Here is a 25,646-nt window from a genome sequence, read left to right as displayed (position 1 = left end):
TCTTTGCAGAAATGAGAAGATGGAGGTGCAGGAGTCTCTCTCAGTTACAAGCTCATGCCACCACTCTGAAGAAGTGCTTGAGTGAGGTGTAAGGTTTCAGCGTAATCTGCAGAGAAGATCTATTTGTAGTAGCACCTTTCCCCAGTGCTTGCTTCCTCGTGCCTATCCTCATGCCATTCTGCCACCTCCTCAGATGCACCAACTTGACTGTGTGTGGGCTTGTTGTGTAAAATGGATTACTGGAGCGATCTGGGTTTAAAAAATCCCTGATAAAAAGCGTAGGAGGAGGAAGTAATTGCTGTAGGTGCTGAAGGGTGGAAAGTGCTTAAGCTGGCATCACAATAAAGGACTACAGATTGCACAATCAATTCAGAGAAAGAAACATCTAAAAATACCATGAAAAAAGATGAAGGGGAACATGGTAACAGAGCACCTGACAACCAGGAGAACACCAAGAAAAAGGCTGAAGGGGAAAGGTTTTTATGTGCAAGGGTAATGGAAATTGGGAACAAACACAATGCCTCGTGCTGCTTCATTCCCACCCATTGGGAAAACAGCATTTTTACACAATAAGCACTTTGTGAGCCTGTCACTTATTTCTATCCCAAGAGGCAAGAAAAACAACCCAAGAGTTAATCAGGAACAGAGTTTGTTCCCAATGTTGATTCCAGCTCATTTTATAGCCGCTCACCTTCTGCCTCTCCTCACAGCCTTCCCAGTTGTGACCAAGGTGGCTTGAAGGTTCTTCCTGCCTATTCTGGAAGTTCTGACCACCCTGCCTCAGCTGCTGCCTGCCATGCAGCTTTGCTGGCTGGGGCCAGCACCCTCCACACCTTAGGAGAGAAAACATCCACAATGCTGATGGACTGAGGGCTTCAAGGAGACTTTTTGGTGGAGGTTAGGTGTTAGTGGAGCCTGAAAGCATGGTGTGGGAGCAGCTGCAAGCTGTACAGCAGGGCAGAGGCCCAGCACACAGAAGAAACCGCCTCAGCTGGCTCCACCGAATGCATCCTTACCAAGTGATTCCAGAGCATTTGTCAAAACTGATCCACTCTTCCACCTTTTCAGGGAAGGGAGATGATTCCCTGTCAGCCCACTTTCCCCTACCTGATGTAATTCATAAGGTACCATAAGCTGCTTTTTCCCCTGCCAAACCTGCTGGAAGAAATGGAAGAAGGGAAACGAAGCTATTGTCTTTTTATTTTGTGAGGTTGGGAAAGAAAGGAGGCTGCAATTTTAGCATAATCTTTCACATACACTAGATAGTTAAACAGAAAAGTCAGCCAGCCAGGTCACTGGAAGACTCAGTAGTTCCCGCATTTCCTGATACTAGAGGGACAGGATTAAGGGATATTATAATGCTGCTGCCTTTGATAAGCTCAAGAACTTGGGGATTCGATTCCTGCTGCTTGTCTGCTGGAATTGGTTCCCCCTGGATACCTGGATGTCTCTGTCCCACACCTATAGGTGCAACTGCAGCTCCCATGTTTCCAAATTCAGCCTGTAGCGAGGCATGACATATGTCCCCTGGAGACACACGTGCACATCCTCATGCATGCACACAACAGTGATATGAAACAGTAGTGTGCTTGTGTGGCCAACAGGTCAAGGGAGGTAATCATCCCCCTTTACAGTACTGCTGAGGCCATGTCTGAAGTACTGCATGCTGTTTTGGGCTCCCCTGTTCAAGAAAAACGGAAACTGCTGGGGAGAGTCCAGTGGAGATGATGAGGAGCTTGAAGCATCTCCATTCAAAGAAAGGCTGAGAGACCTGGGGCTGTTCAGACTAAAGAAGACAGAGAAGGGGATTTTATCAATGATTACAAATATCTAATGGGACTCTAATGGGAGTCAGGTGAATAGAGCCAGGCTGTTCTTGGTGGTGGCCAGTGACAGAACAAGGGGCAACGGGCACAAACTGGAACAGGAGAAGTTTCAGCTGAGCATGAGTAAGAAATGCTTTACTTTGAGGATGACAGAGCACTGGAACAGGCTGCCCAGAGAGGTAGTGAGGTCATCTTCTCTGGAGAGTCTAAATCTTCCTGGACGCTTTCCTGTGCAATCTATGGTAGGGAACCTTTTTTAGCAGGGGGTTTGCACTGGATAATCTCCAGAAATACCTTCTAATCACCGTGATTCTGTGATTCTGTTTGAAGAGGAAAACAACGTATACTTTCAAAGACATAATGGGATGGAAGGAGGGGGCCATTTTTTTTTATTTTAAACCAAAAATGTCTTCTACACTAAAACAGTATAAACAGTAAATCTTGCTTTTTCTGATTTTAGTGGAAGAGCTTTTGAATGACTGGAGAAAGGAAGACGGTCAGGCAACTGCATTGTCGCAAGCTGAATGCTGACTCTCCTCATTCATCCTTGAATTTCAGCATGACTGCTTTGAACGCTGCCAGCTGAGAGACAGGCCAGCTCCACGCGTTTCACAGTGAGTGGCTCTCTGTAAAAAGTTCAACACTCATTTTGTGCCTTAAAACTACAAGGCAGTTCACCAGTCTAAATTAAAATTTACAGAGGCTCCACAGAAATACTGCAAGCTGACCAAAAATTTCCGAGATGGGTTTCTGGGAAGCTCTCCCCGACGTTTCTCTTCCTCGCAGCTCCCCCTGGCGGCCCCGCTGCCGGGTGGCAGGTACACAGCTTTCAGCGAGCAGACTTCCAGGCGTGCAGGTAAATTAGATGCTAATGACGGCTCTATCACGCGCATGCATCTTGGAGATATATCTCAAGATCTGTTTACAAATCCCGACTTTGGCATCATGAGTTTCACGCTAAATTACTCCGCATCAGTCCTGTCATTTTTTTCTGCAAATTATCACATAGTTGAGGAGGATGTGTTAGCATATTAAAAATATGGGGATTACAGTAGCTGCAGAATCCCTGTTAGAATAAGCACGAGTTGCAAGTTTTCTGAAAGATGCTTTAATGTACCAAGACCAATACTACAGGGGTAAAGCTGAGAACAGTAGGGGGCCACAAAAGCCAAAACTGTTTATTAAAAAAAGACTGGAAATGGCACACTGGTGCTGTCAGGGCTAATGATGGTAACATGAAGAGTAGAAATAATAGCTAAAGGAAGCCAGGACGTAGCAGCCAGAGAGATGGAGACCAAGGGCTGGTAGCAACATATCAAAAAGGACTGCAGGGAAACCTACAGTCATTATAGGGAAGCAAACTTTACTTTTTCAGCTTTGTAATTAAGCAAACCAGAAAGGTGGCGGCTAGAATAGCCTATATCTTGAAATTAGCTTGAAACTTGGCAAGGAGATTGCTTTAAAGTAATCAAATAAAGTCTTGCCTTGTGATGTCTGCTGCAGAGATGTCTTTTATAACTTTGCTGACAGTCTCTTAAAATAGCAGTACCATATTGTGAGCAATAACAATGTCAAAGTATTCTTGGTTAATAAATGGCAACAGTTCCCTGAAAGTAACTGGCCATAAACCATACACAGATTTAGATTATATCTCTCACAGTTTAACAGATACAACTAGGTGCACTTAGAATTTTTTTTTCTTTTTTAAACCAGGAAGCATTAACTCCTTGGATTTCTTAGGATACACTAGCTTTGGCAAAGTTGGTTAGAAAGGCTAGAACTTTAGTCAAACTAAGTTTTTAGAGCACTACCTAGCACTTAGAACAAACACACCTCAACAACAAATTTAAATTCCTGCTTTGATGTTCTACTTTCTCTGAAAATCCACAGCAGTGGGATGCAAGCTTGCACATCACTACAGAATAACAAGCCTGCTTATCAGGCCACTCTCTGGGATACAGAGATCACACTTGTGTCCTTGAAATAGAGGGATCAGAACCTGCTCTAAGTTCTAGACAAGTCTTTTTTCTCCTAAACTTTCACTTATTTCCTCTCTTCTTGCACGAAGAGGACATGGTAGTTTAGCAAAGTTTCCAACCTAATTGTGATTTTCATGTTGTGATGTTTGAAACTAGAACATGAAAAACAAGCTGAGATTGTTACTGCAGTTGTAGCTCTTGTCTTCAGAAACAGATTTTGACCAAAGTACTAAAGTTCAAGGTGCTCAGGATTACACAGTAGCGAGCAACAAAACAATGGCAAGCATCATACACTGCAATTGAGAATGTCCTATTCACCTGGAAGTTACGCATTGTCAGTGGATTGCCCCTGGGAACAAGCAGCACCCTATTATGTACAGGAAGATGCCTACAAAAGCAAGAGGCAGATGCTTATGTAAAAGAATGCTTATTCTTATAAGAGACAAACTTTCAAGATTAATCAAAGACTATTCACTATGAAAGTAAAATCACCATAAGACGGAAAAGCACGTTCTCCTTAACCTTAGGAAAGGAAAACTTGTCAAAACGCTTTCTCAGCATTCAGGTGTAAAGAGACACAAAGACAGATTATAGAAAAAGGTACCCATTTATTCAAGATATGACAAGTATATTTACAGTATCCATTTGCTCAGAATGAAATCCACCCTTACAATTTTTTTTAAAGCAGCAATTATAAATTACATTTAAAAGAGGAAACGTTCCAAATATGTTTCTGTTAGAGATTTTTTTTTTTTTAAACAACAGAAACATTTAAGGCTAAGTAGTTCAGACCATTGCTGCCACCCACATTTATCTTGGCAAAACCATGTAAAAGACATTACCTTGAGGGATTAGGACTCTGTGAAACTCAGCATACCCTTTTGTTCCCTCAGATGCATTTCACAACAGTTCAAAACTGACACAAATTGACTTCTCATTTAAAACAAAGAATTAAACAGGAGCAAGATGAACTGCCTACATCTCAGTTCCAGAGGGCTAGAAGATAATATACAGTAATGCATTCATTACCACTGAAAGATGTCAGATTTCTTGTCGATGAAAGAACTTCAGCTTACCAAGCTATTTGCTTTCAGTTAGAGCTCCAGTCACGTGGTGTAATCCACCTGTCCCATCAGCTTACTTTTCAAAAGACAAGAAAAATCTTCAGGTAGCTGACTTGTAATGTAAATGATGAACACTGCTTTAAACAGCACTTGATTCCCACAGTACAGGCTACTGCTCTACCAAAGCAAACATGATGAGTTTGCTGAACAGCTGTAGTGTTATTTCTAGTCATTTAACACACAACAGATCTGCAGGAACAGTTAAAACTGGTTCATCTCTTGAGGTAGGAGCCACAAGTCACATTTAGTCCATATGTAACACATGCTATCAGGCAAATATAGCCAACTTTTTCATATAAACATTCAAGAAAACACTGATGTGTCTTCTCAGATACTGTTCACTCTAACTGTCATGGCATTTTTTTTCCCCCAGTAAATCATTTGGTGCCTGTTTGAGAAGGAAACTAATTAAATATAGGAGTTAGAAACACTAGGTCACAGCCATTAATGCAGTTGCAATGAGAAAACACTCATGCCTTACACAAGAAGCTTTGTAGCAACTTCCAAAACAGTATCTGAGAATTCTTAAAAGATTTTTTGAAAAAATACCAATTTTAACTGCATAATAATAAAATCAGTCATTAGGCTTTTAAGACTACACAGCTAGTTGAAATACTATCATTGCATTTCAGTAAGCTTTCAGGATTACATTTGAAGGGAAAAAGATCATTAAAACAGAAAACCCCAAAACCTTCATAAATACAGTTTTCTTAATGATCACTTTTTGTTAGGTATCTATAGCTGTAACTATTGAAAGTACACAACGTTTAACATTCCAAGAGAAGCAGAAATGTGACCTTTGCATTAGTGGGGGACATATACTCCAGGCAACAGCTAAGTTGTTGTTATGACAGATACAGGTTTTGAGTTATTTGAAGGTTTGAAGATAACCCAAGGAACAAGTTATGCAACATTGAGATTGGCACTTGATTGTTAATTAGCCCATTTACTAAATTTGCTCCCCAGAGACTCACATACACAGAGTTTTAAGTTTTCATTTTATTACTGTAAAAAATAAACGTCAACTTGTAGTTCCAGAATAAACAAAGAAACCTTAGCTTCAAACCATTTAAAAACGAAAGGTCCTATTTTGATAAGATACATTTCACAAGATTCATGTCAGCACTGTAACCAAGTGCATTTTTTTTTTTTTTTTTTTTAAAACCTAAACACATTTTGAAGTTTTCTCGTTAGTGAGAAGGGGCTACATTCCCACCTGGATGCAGACATAACAGGACTCAAGAAGAACAAACTGGAAGGAGTGTAAGTCAGTTTCTAGAGTTCCCTGTTGAACTCTACATGTTCGGAACCAACACTTAAGACTGAAGTTACTGAAGACTGACCTTCTGCACATTCCAAAATGGAAGGCAAATACAATCAACTTACATTTGGCTTTGAAACATTACCGTAATGTTTTATTTCAACCACATATTTACAGAAATGCATACAACAGAAGTGTGCAGGATTTCCTTTTTAGTCATAATATACTTAGAGATGAATAGTCATCTCAACTTTCATGCAAAGGCGCATCTCTTGTTACACAAAAAGTTCTCTGTACTCTGCTTTTTTTTTTTTGTTGTTTGTTTTGCATTCTGAGGGTAACAAGAAGAAGGTTGGATAAGTTGGAGTGACCTTAAAAATGGAGGCCTGTTTGCTCTACTGCACCTTCACAATAAGGAGGTAAAGTACAGGCACCTTTAAATTCGGAAGGGTTCATTACCTTTTCCAAAACCAACACACACAGTCCTGAACAGTTGTAATGTGAGTTATTCCATGACTTTCACCTCTTCAGTTTACTTCCTGAACTCTGGAGTTACTTTTCCTAGAAGCATACTTGCCAAGCTTCTAATGTATACTGTCGACTATACATTTTAATTTAAACTGTTATGTAAAGAATGTTACAAGCCTTTCCTTTGTACACAACTTAATCTTTGTGCTGAGTATTCTTCAAAAGGATTTTATAAATAATACAATAAGTTTAGAATCAGTCTTCTGCCCTCTCGTCATTATACCATGTTGTTGCTTTCTCCAACTTTATCTACAAGCTGTAAAAAAGAAAAGAAATTTTAAGCTACAATACACTTATGTACAATTTAATTAGCCTCAAATGCAACTTGCTGTTTGCACAGTTGGTATGTGACTGAAAATGAGAGTAGTACTCACCACGGTTTCATGATTTAAGTTTGTGAAATTAAAAATCTTGCATTGCAACTGTGTTTCTACATGACATGTTTTCTCATATAAGACATTAACAGTGCAACACGAAGATGCAAGAGAATGAAAAAGGAAATAGAAGAATACAGATACCACTGCTAGCTTAATGATTAAAACAAAACAATGCGGTATCAGCCACACATGCATTAGAAGACCAAGTAAGATATTTCAACTGACCATTACTGTGGATTCTCTTCTGAGCCTACGTAGGCTTTGAATAAAACATTAACAATTATCTTTTTAAAACAAGATTTAACCCCATTATGATCAAATTAAACGTGAGTAGACAAGATCAATTGACAAGTAAAACATTCAATTGATCATGAACGATGAGCCAGAACGTGGCCTAAGCTGTACAATTGGAACAGATGATCTTGAAAACTAATTTTTAAAATACAGACTGATACATCTCTTCGTTACCATCCCCTATTGATTTTTAAGCAGTAGCTATTAAAACTATAGCTTTCAAAACCAAGGTTTAAAACATTTAAAACATTTGTGTTAAAATACATACAGAAATTATCACAGTAAAAGCAGTTGACCAAAATACCCTACCTAGATTACCATCTTTCTGGCACCCGTTTACTGCCTTCAAATCCCTGGCTACTTAGTTAAGAAAATGGAAAACTGCATTTGAAGAAGTACAAAGCTTAGTAAATAGCCAAGAATCAATCCGTTACAGCAGGCCTGAGTAAATGTTGTACTTGATGAATGATTATGCATAATGAGAGTTTCTGGATTCACCATGCAAGCTGCAAATTAACACTGCGCAAACCTCTTTGTTACTACAGGCCACTTTTCTTAGATACATCCAGATACTGCACACAGAGGAGAAATGCCTCTCTCATCTGACAGGCAGGAGAAGAGGCACAGAACAGTTGCATGGTTTGCCTGTCTGTGGTCACCCAGGGCCAGCAGTGAGGCAGGAACCAGTATTCATAGTCACAATCCTGACTCACAATCCAGGGCTCTTTCCCCTTTACAAGGCTTAAGCAGGGGCAGCTTCTGCAAAGGTGGTGTTCTTTCACATTTGAAAGCCTCTCACTGGGAACGAGGGTTATTTGTACAGTGCAAAACTATGCAGTAATACACTCAAATTCATTGTTCTAAAAGCTGTATCTGATTTATTCCCAATGCATTTGTGCTACTGCAATAGTAATGAAATAGGAAAAATAGCAAAAGCCTTACATTTTACTTTAAGTGCCAAACACTTACCGAGCTTATACCAGGTAAATTCAAGAGAGAACCAAGGACTGGAACTCTTCTAATAAAGCCAATCACCACAGGAAAGAACCCCCTTTAGGTTAGATAAAAATATTGTATTAGTTTTTATAAACAAACTATTCTAATGTTCTCTGAAGAAATGGAAATTCAAGTCCTGTAATTCCTTCACTGAAAATTACTTCACCAAATACATGAGCAGACATTCAGCAAAGAAAAAAAAAAAACAAACAAACAAAAAAATATTATTTTAAATTGAGATAAACATCTTCCTCATAGTTGGCAACCCTCAGAATCAGCTGTTCAGAGAATTAACTAAGGGATGAATATCCAACTTAGTCAATAGAACTGATGTTCCCATCTACTTTCTCAAAATTATTACAAACATTGAGATAAAAATTTTTTAACCTTATAGGAAATACATTCTTGCAATATCACTCATCTTCCTATATCCAATGTAAAAAACACTTGAAAGGTAATTCTAGGTAATCCCTTTGAAACCAGGTATAGCAATGTTTAATCGACTAATGAAAATTAAGCACAACATGTTTGTGCACTCACATAATTGACAAATATATGTAATGTCAGAAATTCGAATAACGAGCCAGGAGTTGCTGCCTTTTATAGCTGGCATGGTCTAGCCCCTGCACTGCCAGTTTGTCCCTGCAGCAGGAAAAAGGATTTTCTGTGACAGTATCTCAGCTGTCTGAAGTCAACCGCAGCAATTCAGCTGGTACTGGCATTCTAAGTTCTCTTGCTGAGCTATACACTTCTCAGCACAGAATAAGGGTTGGCATCTAAATCCACCCGTCATGTCTGACCAGAGGAATTTCACTATTCACCATCCTCTTGCTGGTAAAAACGATTTGTTGGATCATATCAATACCAGTAAGTCCTCCCTCCTCCGTGGGCTATCTATTTACTTTTTTTTTTTTTTTTAAGTACCAGATCATTACACTGAACCTACATACCATGATGCAGGGCACACAAACCACTTTTAACAGACAGACATAATTGGTGTAGCCAAGAATGCAAAATAGTCATTATAGTTAGGATAGCATCTTTAACAAGAACTTTGGATATCTTTGATCTGAACAAGGCTCTGAGAGCAGTTTAGACTATGATAAAAGAGACTGTACTGTACTAGCTGTCTCCAGGGAATGCAATTTGAATGCGTAAAGGCAAAGAACTGAAGCTCTGATAGGAAACTTCTGGCAGTACGCTAAATAAAGGGAAGGACATTCTCGATATAATCCAGAGTAAAATCACAGCTGCACCTCTCTCACTGCAGTAAAACGTATATTAAGTAAAAATCTCTGCTATCATTATTAACTGTTTAAGCGTTCCTGGCTACCAGTAACAAAAACCTTTGCTTTGTGGACAACAGAGTCTCTGCAATTTCTTCTACAGAGTATGAAAGATGACTTCATACAAGAAGTCCAACTATACAAGAGAACTGTCTACACACAAAAATTCTGGTGGAACTGTTTTAGTGGTCTAAAAAAATAAATCAAGAGACTGAATAAAGTATAATACAGTGCACCTGCCCACAAAAAGTTCCCAAAAACATAATTACAGTTGACATTGACAAGTCTGAAGCAAAACAAAGAGCTTTGCTTGAAGTAGTAACTAGCACTGTAACAAGAGATACAAATCTTAGCAAGTATTAAGAAGTAGAAAAAGTTGTTTAGAGACAAGTTTAAAAATTCATTTGGAATTATTTATCAGTTGTTGACACTTTTCAGGGTAAGATGTAGTCCTAGTGACTTTGGGATAACAATTCTGTCGGCCTTATGTTAAATAAATAAGCATTAGATGGAATTTTATCTTCAAAATAGAAGTCCAGGAACCAACAAAAGCTTCCCTTCTTGCTTCTATGAACACACTTTCTACTTTGTTTTCTGAAGTATGGAACTTCACCATGGAAATAAACGGTATGTTGCAACAACCCAGGTTCTTTCACCCTTACCGTTAATTATAAGTTAAATGACATGTTGTAACAGATGCAACATATCTGTTGTAATGTTATTAAGTATGTAACATCTACATAGAGGAGAAACAAATGTTTAAGCCATTTCAGACATCAGTAACCAGAACTAGCATTTCATACACTGCAAACAGGGCACAAGTATAGCAACACATCACAGAAGCCACCTCCTCACCAAGGCTACCATGGAAATCAAATAGCAAGGTTGTGAGGCTAAGATGTTTGTAAGCACATATTTTGTCTCATTTATTAATTCAAAGAACAAACTCTCCACCAAAAAAGCCAAACAACCAACAACTCAACCAACAAAACACAGGCATTTTAGTTTTCTTTTATATGGAAATACTTAAAACTTGGCACTTGTAGCACAATTTGATCTCCCAAATATTTTAAAGCTGTACAGTCATTTGATTAGATACAAGCTATGTTGCCAAAAGTCAGTTTGATATCTGCCTCGCCAACATCAGCAAATTTGAGTCCTGGAACCTCTTCACCTCTTGCAAATGTAACCCCACAGCTTTAAACAAAATCTATCAAAAGTGAACACTCAAAGAATGTTTTCCCAGTTGCCATACAGTACGCTAAGCAAGTACATGTGCTCTTCAATACACCAATATAAAAAGCAATTTTGAAGCAAGTCTTACCTGAATAATAGGAAGAACCCATAAATTTCAAGAATCATTCCTATTAAAGGCCAACCAATCAGAACTATGAGCACACCACCCAGGAAAAAGCCCGTTGCTTTCATTTTGTGTTTTTGGAAGAAGAATCTAAATGTTCTTTCTAAACCAATAACAAAAGCCAAGCCAGCCACAAATAAAACCTAGAAGAGACAAAAACCAACCAAATCAAGAACACAGCTAAATACATTCCTAAGTTTAGAATGCAAGCACATATTATTAATCTATAAAATTAGACTGCATTTTTGCACAACTCATTCTAATATCAAGATTAATAATGAGAGAACTTGTTAGTGATTAGTGACAGTCTACCTTCGTGGTCTCTAACAAGCATAATCATGTCAGAAGACCTGGTGACAACAGCTGTCTTTCCTGTAACATAAATACAGTCGTTACCTGCAGTCAGTACTGAAGTTTAGTACCACTAACAGCTAAGATTCCTAAAACTGGGAACAGACGTGCTCAGAAGCACCCCATAATGGTCATCTCCAATAGCTTGTGCCGATGATTGCAAAGGCAAAACAAGAAAAAAGCTGAAGGGCATTATGAGCTATCTTCCTTAATTTTGTCTGTGTAACAGGCTACTACTATCCACTAGTTCCAGTGTAGGCTGACCATCATCACAGTAGCCCAGCCTAACTAAAACTGTTTTGAGTGTCCTTTAGCAGCAGATCATTACTTCATTCTGAAAGCATACATCTGGGCAACATGTTTTCTGGAAAGTTATGAGTAAAATCTGAGATATAATCTCTAACAGATGAAATTCAAGTTCATGTTATGTAAAAAAAAAACAAAAAAAAAACCACACAAACCACAAATATGAAACTACTTATCACCTTTTACCCCTTCTCTTCTCTTTTATAATCAAACTTACCTCTAATGATAGAGTAACTTTTCTTGCATTATCCTTGGTTACCACATTGCCTTTCACTGTCTCTTCCTACCTACATTCTCATTATTTTCCCCAAACTGGATTTTGCATTTCTACCTTATCTTAGAAACACGACAATATAAGCACTGTTTTATTCTCTACTCTTTCAGTGCGCACCCAAATTCAAAGAGCATTTATAGAGTTTCCATCCAACAAACCTCAGTATTTGATGCTGCTATCACAGAATGAAACTGGTCCATTTTGATCACAGCTTTTTGGTTATCAAAAGAGGACACAAATCTCTATCAAGCTGTGCTCTCTGGCTGGCTGGCAAAGCTGAGAACAGCTGGGACACAGCAATATCAGATTTAGAAAACACAATGTTATTTTACTTTGTTATTTTAAGTACCTGCCCTAGGATTTATTTTCTATCCCGCTTAAGCGAAAACTTCATTTTGGTAAAAACTGAAGATATTTCAGCTTTCTGTTGTGGTGATCTGCTCTCCTAAGCCATTACCAGCAATTCATGCTTCTCTCCATCCTAATAAAGCACAGCAAAACTGCATTTAACAGAGTGCACAAAGCACACCATCAGCATTCTTATCCAAATAGACACCTAGCTTTTACAGTTACCTTACAAGACCATAAAAAGAAAGTGTGAGTAATAATAGCTAATCTAGAAATCTTATTTGCATCAGCATAACTGGAGGACAAGCTGCTGCTTGTCAGACCAACATACCACAGGCCTGACCTGGAGATACAACATCAAGATTGATGTGAGCTGCTCTAATGTTAATCAGGGAAAATGATTCAGTCAGATCACTGCGCATAACTCTTCCTTTATACTAAGTTACCACAGTATCTTTTACGACCCAGTTTCTATTTGAAAATATATCATTTTTTAAGTTTATTTTTAATATATTATATACTTCATTTTAAGCAGAGCAGAATTTAAGACCAAAAGGTACACACTTACATTTCCAATAGCAAGAAGAGCTTTGTCAAAGAAGAGTATCATTCCAAAGAAAAGGAAAAACACTCCAAAACCTGTTAAACCCATTCCGATCTCTGCAAGGAGAAATAAAATTAAGTATATTACATAACATGGTAACAGGAAAAACTCATGCTTAGAAATTGATACTAACTTGGAAGATGCAACACACAGAAAGTTTAAATTCATAGGCAAGCTCACAGACTATTTCATGACTACTTAAAAATTTCCCTGAACATACAAATAAAGCTAGATTTGTACAAACCAGTAATTTCAATACCAGAAAGAGAGATGTTTGGGAGCTGCTTATCATAAAAAGAATCAATTTAACAATATACTAAAATTGAATGCAACAAAAGCATGTATGGATGTACACTTATGGCAAACATCCATTTTGATTTACTGCTAGCAAGGATTATTTTGGGAACAGATAATAAAACCTTGTTTTCTATTTGCAACTCTTATCCCATAATGCTTCTTGCAAACACGCAAGTACCTCGTCCTCCTGAGACCTCACATTCCACGTTACATGCATGGCAATCCCATTTTCCCAACTTCCGGATTAAATACAACACAGATTAATGCTGCAGGCTCCTTCCATGTAACACATGCTGATGGCTGTTAAACATTAGCTTGGGTCTCCTGCCAGCTGTCAGTTTTCACAGAACTCGTAGATGGTATCTATCTCTGAGCTCTGCTTGTCAGTAGGGTCGTTCAAGGAATATTGGATAGGCAAGGGCAGGATAGAAGATTTGTTTGTCTGGAAATGCCAGGCTATGATTAATACTACCATTTGACAATAGTCTCCGAGGTATTTTGAAGAACATACACAGAAGTACATCACATCTTCAAAATTAAACGTCTATGGCCTTCCTGTGACTCTCACACAGACTGAATACAAGAAATAACAGGAACAGAAGCAATCTTAGCTGTAAAAGCTTTGGTGTTTATCCATGCACTCACCATCGTGACTGGAGAATTTAGAAATCTACAGGACAAACACATAGCTAGCAAAAACAGCATTCATTAAGAGTATTTATACAGGCAGGCTGGCAATCCAGTATACTTTGAAGATGTCAGTATTTTTGTGTGGCCTAACAAACAAAAAGCCCTTCGCTGATACCGCTAGCCAAACTAAATCTGGAAGAGATATCTAAATGTATTTTATTTGCTCTTTTGCCTGCAACACAGATCATTTAACATTGCTTGAAGAGCTCAGGAATGAAGGAGCATAACAGTGTCGATTTCAGATGCTAAATTTACAACAAAAAATTCCCAAACAGCTCACAGTAAAGAGATTTGTTACAGCAACGTCCAGATTCCCCAACTTCTTCTTTCAGCAAGGTTGCTGACCACATGGTATTAAATCATGGTATTAAGTCTGCCACATTCAAGCTTTACTATGAGCATTTTAACTGCTCTGTATTAAAACCACTATCAGACAATTACCTCTCTGCAGACATTTACAGTACTTTCTTACAATGAACTGCAACGAACAATGAATTGCAAATTGCACCTCCACTGAATCAACTGACTGAAACTAACGTAGGAATTGTAGTCTGCCCTTTCTTCTAGTGCTCTTTACTTTAGAAGAGCAGAAACAATCTGTATTCTGGAAAGAAAACACTCAGAGGCAGGATTCCAAAGGAATTACCAGCTGCCAATAATATGAATATGCTGCCACGGGAAGCAAGTACTCATTCCTTCTTCAGACACAGCACAAAGTGGGGTGCGAGCAAGAAAGAGAGGCTGACTCCCAACAGCTGCTACAATTACAGCTCTAACACTTCTGTATTCGCTTGAAAAACATTTGTAACCACTTACTGCCACAGCGGGTTCAGTTTCCCGTTAGAAATCAACCGTACTCTCTCGTTAGCACAGGAAAAAAATGCCCACCATTCTCACCATCCCAAAGTTACTGCTGAAAGCAGATGAGATAACAGCAACAGAGGGTAGTAGTTCTGGACTCATTTCAAGTAAATGTTACCAATCCAATCACATCAGAACTGTGTTAGTTTTGTTTTTTTTTTCCTCCAAAGAACACCAAGTCAAGTATATCTGGCCCTGTCCTTTTGTAGTCTTGGCAAACAACAAGCTAGGAAGTTTTATGACGGGCATAAACTATTGTTAGAATGCTTTCTCCCATACCATAAAAGCCTTCCTATATATCACTCAAATACAGCTTTTTCAAGGTCTAGAAATGCAGGTACACATCCCAGCCATGTGATAGTTATCCTTTAATAACTACAACTTGCAGAGGGGAGGCATCAACACATTCTCAGTGTTCCTACAGAAACCCCATGAATCGTGTGAGTAGTGCAGCAAAGCATCAAAATCTCTTAGCAAATACTAAGTCTTAAGATAGACTGGTTATGAAAGTTAAGGGACAGAACTACACATCCTCTATCTTTTTTATAAAAATAAGTATGCACTGCAGTCCAGATGAAAAAAGGTTGATGCACTTTTTTTGCGTTACAATTCTGTATTTTCCCAAACAGAAGTGAGTTTCAAAACATCTGAAGAAATATCCTAGAAAAATGCTGAAATTCAAAAGCTTCACACTGCACATACTACTCTCAGCTCTGAGTTAAAGCCAACAGAGTCAGGAGGAGCAGGAGTTAGCTCAGTGCCCCAAGAAGAAATTAAGACAAGTACAAACACTGAACAGATCTCTTTTTCCCAGTGAATACTTTGGATGGGACAACGGGGGAATGGGCAAAAGCAAAGCCCACAAGGCTTTAACACATTATACACCTAACAATTAGCCCTAAGATTTAACATCCATTCCAGTAGCAGAGCATAGCACCTGAATTTCTCAGGAAGTCATTAACCTTGTGTGTTGCTAACCTGCTTTATTTCCCACTTACATCCTTTGCCTCAGCTGGCTCACCAGTGTTTTCAGTGCTCTGCTATCAAGTTAAACTTCCTTTCCCTACAGCTTTCACACTTGTCCTCCTTCAAGCAACTTTACAACACTAATTTCCTTTTATGATAACTACACTGAGAATGTATCATACATGATACATTAACTTGAATAAAAGAATGACGTTCTCCTTTTCTTTGCAGTTTCAATGCCTACAAGCCCTCTGATTTCTTTCAATTTCCCTTTCAGCATCTTTAATCCCAGCTATTCCTAGTTAGGGAAAGCAAAACTACTGTCAGATCCAAGCTGTTCTTCATTCGCTTCAGACTGAGTGCCCGCTGCTCACCTTAAAAGTCCTTCTATGTCACCTGCAAACACTCCATTCAGTAACGAAGTTAAAAGAAACAGTAAAGACACTGACATGTATTTACTCAAAGCCATTAACGTCCACACGGAGGCATACGGGATAACAGACATCTGCAATTCTCACTTTTGCGTACCAGTCAGCTTTCATTCATTCTCTTTCATTTCATTCTCTTCTTGCCATTACAGCCAGGCAGCAACACCACCACCGTGAAACACCTCACATCCAAAGCAGACGCCGGCAGCAGCAGCGCTGTTGACCAACGCCCACCTGAAGATGCTGGGCGGGCCCCGAGAAGCTCTATTCTAAGCTTACACCCCCCTCACTTTCAGCTTTACCTCACGAGCCCCATCAGTACCGCTGTTCCAAGGTACGAGCGCATCCATAGCACCCCCCAAAGCACGGCGATGCTGACAGCAGCAGCTGAGCTCCCTCTCGGCCCGCACACCCCTACCGCCGGCACGCACCACCTGCGCCGGACATCCCCAGCGACCCCACCGCACCGCCCGGCCCCGCTCCTCGCCCACACTCCGAAAGCGGGAAGCCCCAACAAAGGGCGCGGCTGGGTCCGTCACGTGCGGCCCTACGCCGGGCTCACCCAGCCCTCCCGTCAGCGATTACCGACGGGCACACCGCCGCGGGAGACCCGCTTTCCCCTCCCACCGGGAGCCAATGGGGAGAGGGCGCGGCGCTCACTCTGCGTGTCCGAGAGGGAGATCATGGTGGCGGCGGGGCGACAACGGGAAAGGAGAAAGAACCGAACGGCAGGAGCAGGGCGACAACGGCCACGTCTTCCGGAAACACGCAGCCCCCTTCGCCTCGCCGCCGGCTGAAAGGACAGCGTCGATTGGCGGGTCGGCTCCCAATTAGCAGCCGCCTTGTTCGAGTGGCTCCACCCCTCCGCTTTCGTTCCGACGAGCGGGAGGCTCGTAACGTCGGCGTGGATTGGGGAAGAGGCCAGCACGTGGTGATACTCGCGCTCGTCTCGCTGTAGGCGATTGGCTGAGGGGAGCCGGCAGCGGAAGTAGGGGACAGGGGAGGGGCGGAGCTGGGGAGCCGGCCGGCAGGTGGGAGGGCGCGGTAGCCGTGGGGTGCGTGTGGACGCGTGGGAGCGGGGCGTAGAGAAGCGAGGCGCGGCCAGAGGTTTCACGCGTGGTCGCAGCGGTTCCGTCACGGGCCTCGGGAGGTGCGGGACTCGCTACGCTGAGGTGGGCGCTGCCCGAGTGTCTGCGGAATGCTCTGCCCGCAGGTGGTGCACCCTTCTCCCTGTGAGTTCAGGTATCTTCCAGCTTGTTTTACTTATTTTTCTCTCAGTGAGAGGTTATAGGTGTACGTGTTAGAATCACAGAAACATAGAATTACGCAGGTTGGAAGGGACCTCAAGGATCATCAAGTCCAACTGCAGCCTAACCGTAGTACCCTCACTGTGTTGGGTTTTATTGCTGAGTGAGGGAGCTGTCTCTAAGGAAAGGCGTTATTGTGGGTTTTATTCCCTTAGTATTTGCAACCACAGAGTGCCTTGGGCTGGAAGGGCCGTTGAAGCTCACTCAGATCCAACCCCGGTCACGAACAGTTCAGGCTGCCCAGGGCCCCAACCAACCTGGCCTTGAACACCTCTAGGGATGGGGCATCCACTCTGGGCAGCCTGTTCCAGCACCTCACCACTCTCTCTGTAAAGAACTTCCCCCTGACGCTCATCTTAAATCTTCCCTCCTTCAACTTAAAACCATTTCCCCTTGTCCTGCAGTTATCAACCCTTTCAAAGAGTTGATTCCCCTCCTGTTTATAGGTTCCCTTTAGGTACTGAAAGGCTGTAATTAGATCACCTCGCTGCCTTCTCTTCTCCAGGCTGAACAAGCCCAGCTCCCTCAGTTTTTCTTCATAGGAGAGGTGCTACAGCCCTCTCATCATCTTCATGGCCTCCTCTGAACCTGTTCTAGCAGCTTTGCATCTTTCTTGTGCTGGGGGCCCTGACCTCGATGCAGTACTCCATATGGGGCCTCATGAGGGCGGAGTACAGGAGAACACTCATAGAATCTTAGAATATCTCAGTTGGAAGGGACCCATAAAGTTCATTGACTCAAACTCAGTTGATGCAGCATGGTGGATCCAATGCCCAAACACAGACTTGCACTATTTCTGTCAGTGATCGCATATACCACGTGTGAATTAAATTTATTTCTTATTTAAAGAAGTGTGGGGGGAGATGAATGAGTTCTGAAAGGCATGGTTTATTCTTTCCCCTCTAACAAGAAGCTGGACCAGAGCACACCAAAAATGCCACTGCTGTGCCCGAACCCTTTCACTGCAGCTGCAAGCTGAGTGAGAAACAGTTTTCTTCCCATCCTTTTTTGTTATTGTTAATAATATTGTTATTAATAGTATTATATTAATACATTATTATTATTATCTTTTAGAGCAGATCTGCTATTTCTGTGAGGCAAGATAAGGAGATGCCTTTACAGAGCTCTTCTAGGTACTTATATGTGCATGCATGAGAAAATACATGTATGTGTTTGTTTGATTCTTATCATTGGTTTTGTGGGTATAAAGGTGGCAAAAGAAAGGGGAGAAAGGACAGAGCCCCATTGTGGAGCACAGCAGGTTTTGGGGGCTGCAGCCCCAGCACCATCCTTGACCCTGGTGGATGTGTGGGTGGGAGGATTGGAGCTCTGTCCTGTTCTTGTTTCCATCCCTAGCTCCAACACAACCCCGTCTCCATTTCCATTACTACCCACACCCTAAAGTCACGCACAGCACCATGCTCATCCCCCAGCCTTATGGTGCTCATGTAGAGCCTCAGTCCATGCACAGCCCCATTTCATGCACAGCGCCATTCCCCACAGAAGCTCTACTCCATCCCTGTTCCATGCACAGCCCAGTGTTTAAACAATCCTCTCCCTTGCTCTGCTGGCCACCCCTCTTTTGATGCAGCCCAGGGTAACTGTAAGGATGCTTTCTTGATCACATCCTATTAGCATTGCTCTTGTTAGAGTTGGACTGATGGGCTTTTATTTGAGGCTGCATAGAAGGTGAGGTAGGAAAGCTGCCAATGATGGGACACATTTAAATCTTCAGGGCCACAAGTGACACATATCACTAACGTGCTTTAGGCATGGGTTAGCAGCCTTTCTCCTCTCCAGAGGGCTGTTTAAGAAAGGGTATAATGGGATGATTGTAGTAATTTTACTGTTTTTACAGTAGGGTACAACTGCCTACAGGGTGGAATGCTTCCACTTATGTTTCATCCACTAATGGCTTATGAGATATGAGTTTGTCTTTATTCATTGTCTTAAGAGCTGCGTATTTGGGAGTCAAATGGGTTCTTTGCTGGCAGTGTTGGTACAGAATCAATTATAAGGTATACTGAATGCTTCTTTTAGAGGCAGGAGCTGAACTAAAGACTTGTAAAGCTTTAGCAGCACAAGGGGTTACTTTCCTAGGTCGCTTCCATTCACTTCCCACTCTTTCAATAAGAAAATGTCTTATGTTTAATGAGCTATCAGCATAGCGATGTTTGTGATGATTGCATTCATTTTTGGAGAATAGAAGTATATTACATTTACAGTGTATCAGTTCCATAGCTACTGATTTTCTACGTGTCCCTACTTGCTCTGTTCTTGGAAGAAGCTAACGTTTCCAAATAATCTTTCGCAAGTGGCAGGTGATGGAGGGAGAACTGTGTGACTTGGATTTTGTAGGAGATGTGGACACGCTGCTGTGTTATACTGTCAGCTTTTCTCTGAAGTGTGAACCTTCAACTTCTTCTAAAATACAACATCATCTGACAAATTCAGTCCCTAATTTGCATATTTTTTTAAATACATTTTTGTCCTATTTGTAGGAACCGAGTAAAATATCTCTTGCTTTAGGATTAGCTTTAGTGAAGGTCTTCTGAATTCTGTTTCACCTTCCCTCAGATTTGACTTCTGCATATATAATAAATAGTTGAGAATTACCGAACGTTTAGAGAATATTAAGCTTCTTAAGATTAATATTACTAGCATATACTACAACAAAGGGTGTCATTCAAAAGTTAAGCCAGCAATTAGATTTCTAAGTTTGTCTCGTTTATGATCTAATCTTCCTCCTCTAACCAAATTGTCTTTCTACTTCTTCCTGGAAGATCCTCTATGTGTTATTGTGGGTATTTTTCTAATGGATGCACTGTAATTTGTTCTGATTTTTCTGTGAAGTAGAACAGTAGTTCAACAGAATTGAAAAAAAAGGTAGTTCTAATGTGGTTGAATGACCTGTCTAAATTACACCATGCATCTGTTTAAAGGGATGAGGAAGACTTCCATAAAATTTTAGTCTTGGTCAAAAATCTCTCAATTCCATTTGGAAGATCTTTATAGCCTAAGGCTCTGTGTAACCTTAAGAGCTGTTTGTAACTTCACATCTGTGTGAAGTCCCCTACACCTTTAGCAGTAGGGGAAAAAATGTGTTCTCATATAGTTGGGGATATTTGTTATAGTTGGGTTAAATGTACCAGTGCTTAACCTGTTCTACTAGCACCTCATATATTGACAAATTGCTTGCAGTAAATATGTTCTAGCTTTAGAAGGATTACTAATGAAATTTTTCTTCTTTGTTTTATTCTTAGTTGACAGTTACTTGGTTAAGTAAATTCTCCTGAGGATAGCCCTCTGTATTCTCTAGAGATGACAGCTGTGGAAGGTAATCCAAAATTAGCACTCTGTGTTCATTTTGCTGTCTTTTGGTTAACAGACATGATCATCTGATTTATTTATTGTTATTTATAGGAATTTGATGTATGCAGAAAAGAGTATCAGGTCTATGTTGTTGTACTTCAGATTTGAAGAAAAAAATGTCTTCATAGAGTAGTAGAATGATTTGGATTGGAAGGGACATTTCAAGGTCATCTGGTCCAACCATCCTACCATGTTTGTGTTTTTTGTTGGTTTCTTGTTTTTAAACTGCGTAATGTTTTTGTTTCTTAGAATAAAAACTAAAATTGAAGTTGATTTTCCAAGGAAATTACTTAGCTTTAAGTGTATTGAGAATATGCTTCATATTATAAGACACTTTCAGCTTCTTCCTGCTGAATAACAGAGGGCTTTTTGGAAGACAAATATCCTCATTTTGTGCCATTTGTAAAGCTTTTTGCATATGAAACATTTTTCTTCCTGTAAGCAATTCATCATATCTGCTATGTTTGGACCAAACCTAGTATTTTGGAGAAAAAAAAATATATTTTTTATGCTTTTCTAGCCTGGCTTGAAAATGATGGTACATGATTGACATACTGTGTTATTACTTTTTCATCTGATGGGGTTGAGTTCTAGAGCACAGCCCATACAATCATATAATTGCTCAGGCTGGAAAAGAAAATCATCAAGTCCAACCACAACCTAACCATACTACTCTATCTCTAACAACCCTCCGCTAAATCATGTCCCTGAGCACCACATCCAAATGGATTTTAGACACATCCAGGGATGGTGACTCAGCCACCTCCCTGGGGAGCCTATTCCAGTGCTTAACAACCCTTTCTGTAAAGAAGTTTTTTCTGATATCCAACCTAAACTTACCCTAGTGCAACTTGAAACCATTTCCCCTCATCCTGTCACCAGTGAGAAGAGACCAACCCCACTCTCGCTGTAAGCACCTTTCAGATATTGGAAGAGGGCAATAAGGTCTCCCCTCAGCCTCCTTTTCCTCAGACTAAGTGTCCCCAGTTTGTTCAGCTGCCCCTTCACAAGCCTTGATACCCTTCTTTGGACTTGCTTCAGCACCTCGATGTCCTTTCTGTACTGAGGTGCCCAAAACTGAGCACAGTGCTCGAAGTGAGGCCTCACCAGTGCCAATTACAGGGGCAGGATTACTTCCCTAGACCTGCTCACCACACCATTCCTAATGCAAGCTATAATTCACGTAGAGGCACGTAAGGATGTATAGAGGCAAATTCCTGCCGAAGTTTCACTTCTCTAAGTCAGGCATTTGGGGATTGTTTGCTTCAGCTCTTTCAGATCTGAAGAATGGCTTATGTTCACAAAAAGCTTTAGTCCTCCGTGTTCAAACCTTGACATTTAGCAAATGCTCTGGATCTGCACCAAAGATAAGATGTGAGTGCATGAAACATAGCTTCCTGCTAATGTCTCTATTTCCATCTTCAGAAGACTTGTGCTTTCTGAGGTTAAAGTTGGTTCTTATTTGTAAATGCAGTCTACTAAAAATGTTTTAACACTGAGCTCACACTGCAACTGGCTGGAGTACGCTTTTTGTGTTCATTGTAACTCTTTCAGCTTTAATATCAGGCAGATGCAATTTGCTTTTCATTTCCCAACCTACATCTACTGAAAATAAAACAAAGGCAAATATTTTTAGAGACTCCACTTCTGAGAAATAAGATAGTGATGTACTTTTTCTCTATTAATGAATGTAGTCAGTGCTAGTGTTGCATATCGCATACACTGTGTCAGAGGTGACAATGGAGAGAGTACATAAGTGCTTTCATACAGCCTGCTAATATATGAAATACCTCGTTAAGCATTGTGAAGTATTTTTACATGGTACATACAAAAATTAAGATGTTGTAATCGTACCAGTGGGTTTAGCATGCTGTCTTTTTCTCTAGATGCTCTTGGTTTGTGTTTAATTTTGATTGTTCTCAATCAACATGTGAAATACGTTATTCATATTAATATTTTTTGCCTTTGCCTTGTTTTTGGCGTCAGTGCTAGAGGATGAACTGCTTTCCATTGAAAATGAGCTGCAGGCAGTGGAGATGCAGATTCAGGAGCTGCTGGATAAACAGCAAGAACTCATTCAAAAGAAGATGACATTAAAAAAGCTGATAAAGCAATCCTCAGGAGAGTCAGCAGCAGGGGGAAGTAAGGAGACCGAAACCTCAGTTGAGGCATGGAACAAAACAGGTTTGCAAATATTCTAACATAGAAGTCATTTAATTTAGTAGGGGTAAAATGCGTTTGTACACAGTTCTGTTTGGATAGTTATATTGTTCCATTCTATTTTGTTCAGATGGGTGGCCTACCATCTTACACAGGATAATTTTGTGCTGACTTTACTAGGAATTTAACACTAATCTGAGTTCTTGTAGGCTGAGTTCTTCTAGTGTAGAAGAATGGCCTTTTATAACTATTGTCCTGGTTTCAGCTGGGGCACAGTTGTTTTTTTTTTTTTTCCCCTGTCTGGTAGGATGCTATGGTTTTTCTTTGGAAGACAAACAGTGTTGATAACTCACCAGTGTTTTAGTTGTTGCTGAACAGTGCTATAAACAGCTTAAGGGGGTTTCAACTTCTTATATTGTCCTGCTAGGAAAGGAGGCTGAAGCTGCACAAGGAGCTGGGAGGGGACAGAATCAGGGCAGCTGACCAAAAGGATATTCCATACCACATGACATCCTGTGAGGAAATTATAAAACTGAGGGGAGTTGGCTGGGGATGGGGGTGTTGCTGTTCAGGGCTGGCTTCAGAGCTGTTGGCAGATGGCAAGGAATTGTTTTGTGAATCACTTGTTTTGTAAATATGTATTACATTATTATAATTTCTATTATAATTCTCCTTTTCCCTTTCTTCTTAGTAAATAGTTTTTATCTCAACCCACAAGTTCTACTTTGCTTTTTTTCCAATCCTCTTCCCCATCCTACTGCGAGAGGGAAGTGAATGAGCAACTGTGTGGTGCTGAACTGTCTGTTGGGTTAAACCACAACTACTTTTATTCTTGATGCAAAGTCTCAGCTTAATTGTATTTGCAGTAATAATCCAAGAGTAAATCTGTATACATTGCAGTGCTTATTTTTTGATAAAAAAAATAAACAGGAAATAATTACTCTGGATGTTTTCAGGTTTTATCAATAACAATCTTGCATTCTTAAAGTTGCTTCTTACTGTTTCCGTTTCTTTTTGCTTGAATGGGTAGGACACCTGTGGTTTTACTGTGGGTTATGTAGCCCCACTATCTTGCCTAATGATGCAAATTTGATAGATGCTGACTTTAAAAAAATATGTATATATATTGTAGAAAACGTTAGTACTGTAGACTTAGTTCAAGTTACAAATGTCCAATGGTGGTGTGAGGGCTGCTGTTCTTTTGGAAGTGCTGTTTTTCAAGTGAACATTAATTGAAGACCTGGATAGCTGATTGGTTTGGACCGTGTTATGACTAGCAAATTCAAATAAATCTTTTCACTATCACTTTCCTCCTCTTTAACTTCACTTTTATTACTGACACTGTGTAATTTCAGATCAGTACTATTGAAAAAGATGATATATTTTGGGTGTCTTTTCTCCTGTGCTTTAAAACTTAACATTTTTTTTCAATCAAGTGCTGCATTTGTATGTACTGAATAAGAAGCATAGCAAAACTTGTTCTCAGTATAGAGTCCATTGAAATCAATGGGAGGCTTTCCTTTTTCTCACAGAGCCCTGAGACTTAGCTGTGATCTCTGTAAATTAGGAAATAATGCTACCTCAAGTCCCAAAGCTTATTATCTCTGGAATACATGGAACAAATGATAAACCTGTTTTCATTATCTTACTTGCAATGACTGCATTTGTATGAAGGAGGCATTTGGACAACTGTGTATTAAGGCTATTGTAGGACTCCATGTCTGCTTTTATTTATTTTCAGGATGGGCTTCTTGTTTCCCTTTAATTTTATACTAACCAATTGACTTAATCATTAGCATTTTAAAGTGCTTCATCTGTTTGTGAGTTTTTAGCATTAGTATGTAAATGAAAGCCCTTAGTCTGGAGGTGGATCATGTTTGCATTTGCATAGGGTTTTCAAAGGTACACCTACTAGAAATTAGGTTATACAGACTTGGGTTTTGTGCCTTTATTGAATCTTTGAAAACTCTTGCATCTAAAGGTGTGTCAATTTCTACTCTAGTTACTGTATATGTAAGTTACCATTTCTTATATTTTAGGAAAATGGGTAAAAATGCATTTTTTGTCCTTTACAGATTTTCCATGGTATGAGAAGATAAAAACTGCACTGCAAAACAAGTTTAAACTCCAGAAGTTTAGATCTTTGCAGCTTGAAACAGTAAATGCTACAATGGCAGGAAAGGATATATTTCTTGTCATGCCTACAGGTGGTGGAAAGAGCCTTTGTTATCAGTTACCAGCTGTCTGTTCTGATGGTATGTATGAGGAGGAGGGGCTATATATAAACAACTGAATTTAGCTTCCCCCTTATGAAGTTCTTTGGAGAATGCACGTTGCATTGGTGTCTAATCACAGAATCATTAAAGTTGGAAAAGACTGCAAAGATCATCTAGTCCAGCCATCAGCCCTTCCCCACCATGCCCACTAACCACGTCCCTCAGTGCCACATCAACACAGCTCTTGAATGCTTCCAGGGATGGTGACTCCCCCACCTCCCCTGGGCAGCCTGTGCCAATGCATCACCACTCTTCCTGAGAAGAAATTTTTTCCTAATATCCAACCTGAACCTCCCCTGATACCTGACATTAAGCAAGAGAAAAAAGAGCAAAGAGAGATTTACTAAAATATTTGTGGTGTTCTTCTTTTTTTTT

General features: G+C 40.2%; 2 protein-coding genes across 5 annotated transcripts; one reads left to right on the top strand and one right to left on the bottom strand.

Annotated features, from left to right (window-relative positions):
* Positions 1 to 4,548: 4,548 nt before the first annotated feature.
* On the bottom strand, positions 4,549 to 16,974 carry GOLT1B (golgi transport 1B). The gene is made up of 5 exons (XM_003202508.4): positions 16,817 to 16,974; positions 12,879 to 12,970; positions 10,996 to 11,174; positions 8,359 to 8,440; positions 4,549 to 6,974 (listed from the first exon to the last, which is right to left on the bottom strand). Exons 1-5 carry the CDS (start codon positions 16,839 to 16,841, stop codon positions 6,936 to 6,938), a joined length of 417 nt encoding a protein of 138 aa, XP_003202556.1. The 5' UTR covers positions 16,842 to 16,974; the 3' UTR covers positions 4,549 to 6,935.
* A 191-nt stretch (positions 16,975 to 17,165) lies between these two features.
* On the top strand, positions 17,166 to 25,303 carry LOC104912015 (ATP-dependent DNA helicase Q1-like). 4 transcript variants are annotated; one of them, XM_019615961.2, is made up of 5 exons: positions 17,166 to 17,388; positions 18,538 to 18,596; positions 20,727 to 20,800; positions 22,822 to 23,019; positions 25,071 to 25,303. In XM_019615961.2, the coding sequence occupies exons 3-5, from the start codon at positions 20,785 to 20,787 to the stop codon at positions 25,286 to 25,288; spliced, it is 432 nt and encodes a 143-aa protein (XP_019471506.1). In that variant the 5' UTR covers positions 17,166 to 17,388; positions 18,538 to 18,596; positions 20,727 to 20,784; the 3' UTR covers positions 25,289 to 25,303. The 4 variants fall into 4 exon arrangements, with proteins under 4 accessions (XP_019471506.1, XP_019471502.1, XP_019471507.1 ...); XM_019615957.2 differs by having other exon boundaries at positions 17,166 to 17,398; XM_019615962.2 differs by lacking the exon at positions 18,538 to 18,596.
* The last annotated feature ends 343 nt before the right edge of the window (positions 25,304 to 25,646 follow it).

Source organism: Meleagris gallopavo, chromosome 1, assembly GCF_000146605.3.
Source record: "Meleagris gallopavo isolate NT-WF06-2002-E0010 breed Aviagen turkey brand Nicholas breeding stock chromosome 1, Turkey_5.1, whole genome shotgun sequence".
In the NCBI taxonomy this organism is placed as follows: domain Eukaryota; kingdom Metazoa; phylum Chordata; class Aves; order Galliformes; family Phasianidae; genus Meleagris; species Meleagris gallopavo.
Note: the sequence above shows the minus strand (reverse complement) of the source record. Positions and strands in the feature narration are given on the sequence as shown.

Excerpts from the sequence above, each read along its gene's own strand:
- LOC104912015 (XM_019615962.2), top strand. Across the intron at positions 23,020-25,070 it reads TGAGGCATGGAACAAAACAG|ATTTTCCATGGTATGAGAAG; the intron begins GTTTGCAAATAT and ends TGTCCTTTACAG.
- GOLT1B (XM_003202508.4), bottom strand. The coding sequence starts at position 16,841 with ATGATCTCCCTCTCGGACACGCAGA. Across the intron at positions 12,971-16,816 it reads CTCCCTCTCGGACACGCAGA|AGATCGGAATGGGTTTAACA; the intron begins GTGAGCGCCGCG and ends TTCTCCTTGCAG. Across the intron at positions 6,975-8,358 it reads ATTTACCTGGTATAAGCTCG|CTTGTAGATAAAGTTGGAGA; the intron begins GTAAGTGTTTGG and ends TCTTTTTTACAG.